This window comes from Limulus polyphemus, unplaced genomic scaffold, assembly GCF_000517525.1.
Source record: "Limulus polyphemus unplaced genomic scaffold, Limulus_polyphemus-2.1.2 Scaffold59, whole genome shotgun sequence".
NCBI classification, from domain to species: Eukaryota; Metazoa; Arthropoda; class Merostomata; order Xiphosura; family Limulidae; genus Limulus; species Limulus polyphemus.
In genome coordinates this window covers 996,923-1,008,308 of record NW_013665669.1, presented here as the reverse complement: position 1 = coordinate 1,008,308, position 11,386 = coordinate 996,923, and the positions used below count along the sequence as shown (strand labels likewise).

The 11,386-nt window shown below is 35.8% G+C and overlaps 1 protein-coding gene across 1 annotated transcript in view; it reads right to left on the bottom strand.

The window, feature by feature from the left end:
• LOC106464343 (protein timeless-like) overlaps positions 1 to 11,096 on the bottom strand; it is a 96,281-nt gene extending 85,185 nt beyond the window's left edge. Inside the window, exon 1 of the mRNA XM_022392591.1 lies at positions 10,995 to 11,096. Within this exon, the coding sequence (XP_022248299.1) occupies positions 10,995 to 11,096 (102 nt within the window). The remainder of the gene's footprint in view (positions 1 to 10,994) is intronic.
• Positions 11,097 to 11,386: the final 290 nt, after the last annotated feature.

The following is an 11,386-nucleotide window of genomic DNA, read 5'->3' as shown; positions in this document are numbered from 1 at the left end:
ATACTTGGTGAGTTAGGTAGGATAAGATAGGTTACGAACAGTTTTCACAGTTCACGTAAACTAGTCAAACAAATATAGGTACAATACTTCATCTTTGAAACTACCATAATCAGTAAGAGTGCTGTAAAACAGAGAAATGTGGTCTCACAATATGTGCTTGCATAATAAATTTTATCCTGTCTTCAGTGACTGAACCAAAGTGTATAAACTTTACCAGCATAATATGGCTCATCGCACAGTGTAATTTACTGCATAAATTATAGTTATAGTAAAGTGCTCGGGATGTACATTCTTGGATGTTTTCCATACAGAGAATTTTTCATTTGATTAAAAGAGTGTGAATATTGACATATGCAACCTTATCACTTCTTCCCATAGTTTTCAATTACACCACAGCATTCATAATCATGCTTTTTCAGAAAGAACTGAATGACAAAGGATTCTATAATAATGATCACTGGCCTTGAATGAATTGAATAACTGTACAACTCTAATAAATATTGTATTCCTGTTGTGTTTCACATAGTGGCTTAATGTGTGATGATTACAAACATATATATATATATATGTTAAAGTCTTAAAGATAATGCTTATTTTATATTAAGTTTATTATTGTTTTATAGTGCTGACTTTAATTGCCTATTAACGATTAATGTAGTTAATAGTTTTGAAGCTATTTATTTCATTATATATTATTATATATATAACAGCCTTCCTACTAATATTGCTCTTAGAAAAATTTTACAAGGTGTGGTGTGTTCTAACAGCTATCATCTTTTTTGTGTGTATGAAGACTATAAAATCCTTCCTAGAAGATAAAATGCCTGGAACTAAACCATGTTGGGGATGAATAACTTCTGTTTCCACACATGCTCAGACACCTAGGAATGAGGTTTCATGACAGAAACATTTTCAAAGTTCAGACATTTAGATTTTCCTTACCTGTAAATGTATTTCTGATAGATACCCACCTCCTCATACATAATAGCTATCTTCCTCAACCATCTGCCTGTGAGATTTGCATGCCACTAGCCTTGAAAACATGACTATCTGAGTACTTTCACACAATCAGTTAGACAGCCAATACATGTAGTGTGATTGGGATGCATTCAGACCATACTTTGCGTGCTCACCTCAACTCCATCAAATAGACACTGGCTGTAGGAAGAGGGTACTTTAGTTATGTATTATATTTTGACATAGTGTGTGCTCATCTCAACTCTACTGAACAGACTCTGGCTGCAGGAAGAGGGCACATTAGTTATGTATCATGTTGTCTATAGATTGTGTGCTCATCTCAACTCTACTGAAGAAGGAGAGCACAACAGATATGATTTAAATATTTTTGAGGGGTCACCCACACTACACTGACAGTATCACCATACCCCACTTCTCACCATACTGTGCTAAGCCCAACCGATGAAGATTCTCCATGATCCACCACCCCAACAACTAGGAACTGGTGAATGGTAAGGGGGTCTCTCATGCTCTACCTGAATAAAAAAATAGAAGAGAATTCACATTGGGGAGACCCAGAAAAGTGCTCAGATCTCCATCAGACCTCCAGCTGGAAAGATCTTTAACTGGAGACAGTGCAATGGGCAACAGAGAAACCTCCATTTTTTTAAAGCTGGCAAATCTGAGCCAAACAAGTGAGCAAAAAGCTTTCCTAGTGCTGGCTTTTTCCATAATAGTCCATAGAATAGGTATGGCCTGGATCAGACAATTGAGTTAATATGTATATCATGAGGATATTTCAAGTGGTCTTGTGGAACACCCCATCTTCTAGTGGGCACTGGTAGAGCCAAAGCAGATAGTAAGAGCACTTTCTGTTATCCTGGCTCAATGCAAATTTTGGGTAAGTATACCCTAGGAAGTAACACTAACCATCTGGCAGGATTCTATGAAGTTAAAAAGGGGCTTTAAAAAGAAATTGTATGTATTCTTGTAAAAGATGGTGGGGTGATTGAAGAATGGTGACCTGTGGAAGCTGAAATCAAGCAGGAGATGAAACAGCCAGGTAATGTAGACAATAGGAAATGAATGTGTCGAGAATCATCCACATGCTCACCTGGAGAATCTCATCCTAAAACCAGCAAATATGAAAAGCAAGAGAATGAAAAAGGTGATGAATTAAATTTGATGAAATGTGAAATACCCTGTGCACATCTACATCCAGTGATGAATATACTAACTGAAGGAGTCAAAGGACCCATCCAGTGAGGGTGGAAGGAGAGAGGTCTCTGGGAGAAGGCGGGGCCTCAGGGTATGGACAGGTGATGGCAGAGATCCCAAAAGTGAAGGGTCTGTGATAAGCAACACCGAACTGCCTGAACATGACACAGGAGTCAATCTGGGTCTGAATGAGAAAAACAGGTGAGAGACGGAAGGAAGAGAGACAGGAAGAAAGAATGGTTACTCTCCCAAGCAGTAAAAGTCTTACGAAGGAAAGATCAGTCCATGGAGAGGAATATATAAATGTGGTGGAAGAGGGTGTGAGAAGTATCCATAGCATAGACATCTGAATGATGGCAATTTCAGTCAAGATGATGAAAGAAATAAGTCTGGAGATAAAGACAGTACAAAAAGCAAGAAGCCAATAGCTCAAACAGGGCACATGTGAGAGCATGCTAAGCCACACGAGGGTCCCAGTCAGGCATGGGAGCCAGGAAAGGAGGTCAGAGAAGACTGAAGGAGTGGAACAAAGAGGAGAGGACAAGGGAAGAAACACCTCATGGTACCAGTAAAGGCAAAATACCATGGACAAAGCTGTCCATAACCAGCAAAGGTGGAGAATGACAATGAATGAATGAACAGCCAGGTAAAAGAGCAAAAAGGTTGTTCATGGTTTAACGACCAGGAATAGGAGTGGCATATGGCCAATGATGAAAAACCCACCACTTTTATCATTAGATAGACACAGTGGAAGGGCAACAGGAATGTGACAAGACGAATGCCACATGAATGGAGAGTCCAGATCGATGGGTGGCAGACTTGACAAATCCCACATATGAAGAAGGAGGGAATATATCCCTCAATGAAAAGAGGACATGTGAGGTTGAAGCAAAAGATAGAGTATAGTGGGTAGAGAAAGGGGGGAATCAAAGTGGAGAAATGAGAAAGGGCTGTCAGCATAAAATGAGACCAACAGCAGAAGAAAAGGAAGAAATGGGACATAATAGTCACTGACAAGAACAGCAATGAAGTAGATGTCTGGTAGAGAGAGGACTATAAAGAAGGGAAAACCTGAAATAGGAATGCTAGGAAAAGACAGGTACAGATGAGGAACAGGAGTAATGGCAAGGTTGAAAAAGAAGAAAAACTTGGGAAGATAACAAGGGCTGAAGTCATATAATGTCAGTCAAGGTCTTCAGAGAGAAATGAACACTATTGCAAACATCTGGGAGAAGAAAGGGAAGGAATAAGCACAGTAAAGAAGAAAGTAACTCAACCCAATAAGTCCCAACATCAGAGGAACAAAGTAATGAGGGATAGAGCATAGTGAAGTGCCTCAGATAAAAGATGTAGGTAGGAAAAGTAATATAGGAGGGTAGTGAGAAAAAGATGAAAGTGCAAAAATGGAGAACCAAAGATTGAAATAGAAGGCAATGCACCAGACACCCAAGCATGTCAAATAGATACCAAAAGGACAAAATGAATCACAAAAATGAGGGTGATGAAGCATTTGAGTGTGAGAGAGGAGCTATTAGAGAAAAGAAACAGTATAAACCCTAATAACAAATGAGGAGGAAAGATAAGGGAAACTCCAAGAATTGGGATCAGAAAACAATCAGAAAAATATTAAAGGACATAGGCAAAAGACAAGAAAAGGAACATACCTGAGAGATAAATCCAGAAAGATATTGGTAGATTAAGGTCATTCCATGAATGGTAAGGCACTACTCAAAGCAAATCAGGTTAAATTCATAGTTCAACAGATCAATCCCAACTAAGAACAGAAAAACTTCGGCTGATGGGATGGGAGTAGGAGGCCCAGTAAGCATGTGGTAATCCACAACATGCTTAAAGAATGGCCACAATGTCCCATACAGTCAACAAATCTCCAGAAGCCAGGTTAGAAATAAGGTCTGTGTGCATAATATCATCCCTCACACAGGATTAAGTACAAGTCACCATCATTTGAAAATTCATTATTGAAAACTAAAGCTTTTGAAACAATAGCCAAAAAAAATAAAACCAAAGTTTCATTCACAGATGCAGATGTTTTCAAATTGAACTCAGACACGAAATTGAGAACATGTTTATTCAATGCAATGTCAAGAAGTAGAATGAGTTACCATGAGTGCAAGTGCATAGAGAGAGTTACTATGCAAGGTGGTTGTGTCACCCTCCTATTGGTAGAAGATTTTTGTTACATGATGATGTCATTACGCACCAGTGCAATTCACATTAAAAAAAGATGTGAAATTAGGGGGAAGTTTCCTAAAAGTTAGTGGCATGCAAATCTTGTAGGCAGATTTGTGAAGAGGTTAGTTATTGTCTCAGAAATACTCATTTACTAAGTACAATTATCATGCATGTCTACTGAAATTTACAGTCAGGTGTATGAATTTTTTGTTCAACTTTTGTAAATACCAATGTACACTACTTACATTTTCTATCACTATTAATTCAGTTTAACTCTCATAACTAACTGAAAAAAAAAAGCTATTGCAATCCAAAGTATAGAAAGGCACTCATAGAGTACAGCCCATGCTCTGCAATGTTTTCAGCTTTTGCAGAAACTAATCTAAAATATACATCAAACAATTCTTCATCTCCAAAAAAGCAGGTCCAGATGTCAAGATCCTCTTTCTATCTGAATTTGTACTCAAGTTTCGAACAGTTTCTGAAAATCCCAATTTGCCATCATTATAATGAAAATAGTTGACCTTCAATGCTACTTTATTAACCTTTAAGTCGCATTCATCAACATATAATCAACTGAATCTTGGGGGACAATGAACTTTTGTACAAAACTTGATTAAGATCAAATTATAACTGAGTTATATAGTTCTCACACACATACTGAAGTGAAAACAATATCACTGCCTTTGGGTGGGGTTAAGAAAATGACTAAGAGACATGTTTCCATGAGTGATGAATTCCAATTTTTATTCCACAGGCATTTTCAATGATGAAAGATACCTTCTTTCAGCAAAAGAAATGAATGACACTTATCTAACTTTTCTGTATGTTTCCTTTTTTGATAGACACAGAATTATTTGTAATAGTTCAATCCAATCAGTTTTACTGACCTAGAAATCATCAGTGGAGACAGAATTACACTACAAACAAGCACTTTTGTGCTTAAAGAGGAAACTACCAAACGATTTTACTCACTCATATGAAATCTGTCATTGGTAAAGGATTATAATTTTTGAATAAGGTGTGGTGAAAGCATATTTTTTAATTATTTTCTGGAAATATGGAGTGTATTTGGTATTCAAAACAATGGTAAATTAATGATTACATGGTATCTTTTTTTTAAATCAAAATACTATTTTTATCCATGGTAGTTTAACTCAAGTCAACTAAATGAAAATAACTTTACATAACTTTAAGTTAAGTGAAGCACCTGCTAATAAACTCCCCATCAAATGAAGAACTCACAACAGGATTTACTATATGAAATAAAATGACAAGTTCACTTTTTGATACATTATGTTGCATCCAGGCTTGAATGTGTGAGGGTGCTAGGGTGAATTCACTTCCAGAAATTAGTTTTATCCCCAATCACTTTCATAGCACAAAGTGTTGTATTCAGACATTCACTGCTAAAACAACTAATTATTTGGACACCAAGACATCATGTTTTACCCACAGTCCAAAACTGGTTACATTTTATATAAAATCATTATAATTTCACCACGAGACAATTAACTTATAAAGATGGTAGATATACTCTGCATTAAGCTGAGGGAAAAAATTCATTTTCATAAACACTACGATGATGAACTTACTTAATTTCAAAACAACAGATAATGATTTTTACACTCATAAAGTACAAAGCTTACCACATTCCTCACTCAAATAACAACAGGTTCACTAATGTACTTAATTCACAAGCTTAAGCACATCCTTAAGCATACATCACAAAGGTAACAAATTTCTTTATCCAATTCTCTTTCATTTGCAATTCATATACAAACATAAATATTCACATGCACTGAAACAAGTATCTTGAAGTGCTGCTTAAGTGGAATCTTAAGTAATCTGTGTGTATATGGCACATCATTATTGCATTGATATTAACATTGTAAAAAGGGTAAGAGGTACTCTTGGGTTATATCATTTAAATATTTATCAAGCCTTCCCTTTTAACTCCTTTAAATTCACTGCATCCACTAAATCTGAAGGCAACCCATTCTAAAGGTTAAACACCCTGTTAAAAAAGTAAAACTGAATTAGCTAGAGATGACTCCTACCCTACCAAAATTTGTTTGTGCCTCCTAATCTTATCATTCTTACCATTAAGTATGAAAAAAAGACAAGGTACTAACAATGTCAATTACCTTAAAAATCTTAAACACTTCAATGAGATCTCCTTTAACTCTCTTTTCTTTCTTTTTTTTCAAGAGAAAACAATTTTAGAGTTCTTAATTTTTCCTCATATGACAACCTTTCCATCCCAGTTATCATCTTAGTAACCCTCCTCTGAACTCTTTGTAACAATTCAATGTTCTTTCTAAGGTAAGGAACCCAAGACTGAACACAACACTCCAAGTGAATCCTAACTACTAAACTTGTGACCTAAATAATAAAAGTATAACCTTATTAGACTTATGTTTAATATTTCTGTAGATACAACCTAAAATCCTGTTTGCCCTACCACTGGCAACAACACACTGCTTGGATAGCTTAAAACAAAAATAAATAAGAAACTGATCAACCAGAACATCAAATTTATACTTATATATTAAATTATGTGATAGCCTACATGCATTACCTTGCATTTATAATAATTAAAAGCCATGTGCCATTTATTTTCCAAACTCACCATATAATCTAAATCCTTTTGTAAATCAGAAGCATCCCCCTCATATCAACATCCAACTTTAAATAAGTTTAATATCATCAACAAATCTAAGCACTTTATTGACCATTTCTTCATTTACGTCATTGATGTAAAATCAGTAAATCAAAAAGAGCAAAGATCCTAACACTGAGCCCGAGGTACCCCACTTGTGACATTAATCCATTTTGAATGAACTCCATTTATATAACAACCGTCTGCTGTTTTCAATTCAACCATTTTTTATCTAACGAGCTAACTTATACCCCACACCTATAGAATTTTTTTAAACAAGAACAAAAGTTATAACACTGATAGTGATAGTGCCGCGGTACATAATGATACCATTTTGTAATTGTGTTTGCATGAATGTATTTAAGTGTTATTATATGCATAAAACATGTTAAAGATAAAGCTTAAAGTAAAAATTATATGATAATGTGCGATAAACACAAAATGTAAAAATATATTTAGTTTTAAATAGTGATACAACTGGCCACGATCAATGTGCCTAACGCCTCAGTTATTCGCCATGGACATATTTGTCAATGCGATGCTCACTCACATTTTCAGTCTCGTTTTGGATCTAGTAGAACTCAATGCTTGTCGTTCTTTCATTAGTAAAATATGAAATTAATGTAGTTATGTTTACTACTTAAGCATAAGCTTTATTGAGACTGGTTTGTTAAATTATGGGCCTAGTCAGTACTCAGTCGAAATTTGTATTTGACAGGTCGAAATAACAGGCGCGCCACCTAATATTCAATGTATTGAACGTGCAATCTTTGGTTGTTTGGTCTTCAGACCCGGAAGCCAAGTTTTACGAAACGTACAAATGTTTATGCATATCTTAACACTAGTAATTGATGTTCAGGTATTTCCAGAGAAAAATCCAGCTCATTTCCCTCCATTTTTAATTTGTCATTTACTTTCAGATGCACTGTTATTTATCTTACCGGACACTTATGTCTTATTAGCATAGTTTGCTTGCTTCCTAAAACCTTCATTTTGCTTGTTCACAAATCATAACCAGTGGCGTAGATAGCGGGATGGGGGTGGGGGGTCACTTTTCAATCTGTTCCAGCAAATATGCATCAAAATTAGAAAATTACTCTCAGGAAAAGCAGTAGAATGCACAAAATGTAATCCAGAACCCAAGGGCCCTCAGAGCCTTAAGGCGAGCACTGGTTTGTTTGTTTTGAATTTCGCGCAAATCTACACGATGGCTATCTGCGCTAGTTGTCCCTAATTTAGCAGTGCAAGACTAGAGGGAAGCCAGCTAGCCATCACTACCCACCACCAACTTTTGGGCTAATCTTTTACTAACGAATAGTGGGATTGACCGTTAGGTTATAACGTCCCCACGGCTGAAAGGGCGAGCTTGTTTGGTGTGACGGGGATTCGAACCCGCGACCCGTAGATTGCGAGTCGAGTGCCCTAACCAGGTCGTGATGGGTACACCTGTTGCGCACATTCCCTTTTTTTCACTCGGTCAAATAAATCTTAGACCCCCCCCCCCAACACACACACATACACACACACTTTTAATTTGCCTTCTCTACCTCTGGTAACTTCACATATAAGTAGAAAAGTTAATGATACATGAAATGTCCGTTCGGCATGTGCTTATATGAAGCTTTAAATTTAAAAAGTATGCACTGTATTTCCTGAAAATATAAGTATAGTGTTTTGTGCGAAATATTACAATTTTTAAATATATTCAAACCACTTCACTTCATAAACAGGTTGAAGGGACATAGCATATTCAAGTGGAAATGGTAAGCAGAACAGTGTCTGAAGCATATTGTACATTATGAAAAGTCATCAGAGCATTTAGAACAACGTGGTTTTGTCTTAGAATATTCAAAACAACATTAAACCCAAATACAAGGCCACTATATAAAATAATATTTACTATAGCTCCGACTATTTTATTAATTTAACCTGTGTACTTCACATACCCCCAGTAGCTGAGCAGTAAATCTGAAGGTTTATAACGCTAAAGATTAGATTCCGACACTCGTGATGGGTATAGCACAGATAACACATTGTGTAGTTTTGTGCTTAACAACAAACAAACACAAAACTTCACAAAATAACTTTTCTTAAAATATTCAGTTACGTAACTTATTATTTCCCCGAAAGAGGACCGAAGACTACCTGGAGGGATCACCTATTTTAACCACTCGCACCACTTTACAGTAGTGTGTTGTTAGTCACATAAGGACGCTTAACGTTGCAATTTGTACGAGAAGAATTATGCACTCTGTAGACTACAACACAGCATGATATATGAACTTAAAAAGCAAGAAATAAAAATATTTTTTACTCTTAATTTTGGTTTTATTTAATCTTGAAAAAACACTTTCGGGGACCCTACGCAATTACATCTAGTATACATTTCTATCCGTAACTATGTCGCTTAGCAACCAGGGCCACGGACATGTTAAAATTGCGAGACAGTATGCATTTGAAATTACCTACACCAAAACAGAGATCTATAAATCGAATATACACACATATATATACACATAGGTTGGTCGATTATTTATCTAAAGGTTCAAAATTTGATACTGATAAGTGTCATAAAAATCTATTTAATTGAAAGTAGTAATTGTAATATTTGCATTTAGTGATATACCGAATAAAACCTAATATAAAGATAACAAGGAACGATTTGGTTCTACAAGGCTGTCCATGCACACCCACCCTTGAGGAAAGTCAATATTTAAATCACCCTTTATTTTTTCAAAATATCGTCAATTCTACTTTTTGAAACCAAGAAAGTGCTGGCATCCATACTGCAGAAGACAACTAATTCAATACGTCAATCATTTATCATTTTAGATGTGTTTGTTGTTAAATTTTTGCATACGGCTATTCGAGAGTTATCTGCAGTTGCCGGCCTTAACATTTAAGTGATAGACCAGAGGAAAGTAAGGCAGCTACTCAACACCATCCACTGGTAACTCTTGGGTTACTCTTTATCAACGAATAGTAGAATTGACCGTAACATAATAACGTACACCCCTACTGCTGAAAGAGCGAGCATGTTCTGTGATAGGTTTCGATCCACGGCCCGCAGATTGCGAGTTGAGCAACCTAAACAACAACCCATGCTAGGACGCACCCTGTCAGAAAAAAAATAAATTGTCTTGTCTGTATCTACCAAATCTTAAACTTTTGTCCTCTCATTCTTTTATCTTCAGAACACAGTTGTAAGAAATCACTCAAAGGCTCTTATACTATCTATCAATATTCAGCTAAACCTAGTAATCTTCAATAAAATCATCTCTTAACATTCTATTCTCAAGACAATATATGTTGAGATATCTTAATCAACCTATCTGTATAAGATAACCCTTCCATCCCCGAAATCAACCTATTAACATTCCACTGAACCCTTTCGAATAAGTCTATCCATTCTTAGATAAGGACACCAAAACAGTATATTCCAAGTGAGGCATAACTCTAATAGTTTTTATAGAGGTAATTTCCTCATTTGACTTGTAATCGATATGTCTGTAAATACACATTTTCTACTAACAACTGCATGCCTTTTTTCGCTTGTTTTGTTTTAGCTTTTTTTCTGTTGTGATTATTGGTTGTTAAGAATTTGGTGAAGTACTACAAATGCAATCTTTTAATGTATACCAAAGCAGAAACAAACCTTAACTTTTCTATGGGTTCTTCACGAGTAACACTTCAGTACTAAAAATAAGTTGATAAGGTCATGGCCATGCACTGCAACTATTTTCAAAGTACTTTTGGTTTATATTTAAGAATGTTCATGTTCAAGCATTTCCTATACTATATGTACATAGAAAGAGATAGGGAGAAATAGAGATGGATGCTGCATTCATTGTACGTATACAAAATTTATGCATCTTCTATCCACGTGAGCCCTTTGCACGTGTCATAACAGGTTCGTATATCAAGGAAACGAGGCTAAGCTGTAAACGACATGATATATGTTCACCTGTAGAAACATCACGTGCTCCCACGCAAACTTTACAATACGCCTCTCTACGTCCTCTATTATTCTGCTTTGTAGAAAAGCTGCTTCAAAGTGATACGGCATTCTTTCTTGTTTATGAGCACGATAAAGGATTCAAAATTCTTGTTTTAAACAAAGAAGTCAGAAGAAATAAGGCCAAACCAGTTTACAAGAAACTTGTTTTACCTCTCTTCACGCTTACAAACAACTTAAACGTGAATCTCCTTATTCCAAAATATAGGTCACAGTTGTATTAGTTTTTATTAATCGTCTACCAGAACATGGAATTTAATATATATAGCTTTAAAAACATGAGGGGAAGAAATTAAAATACAGTTTTGTATGTTGGTTATGAAAAATACTTGATTTGAAAA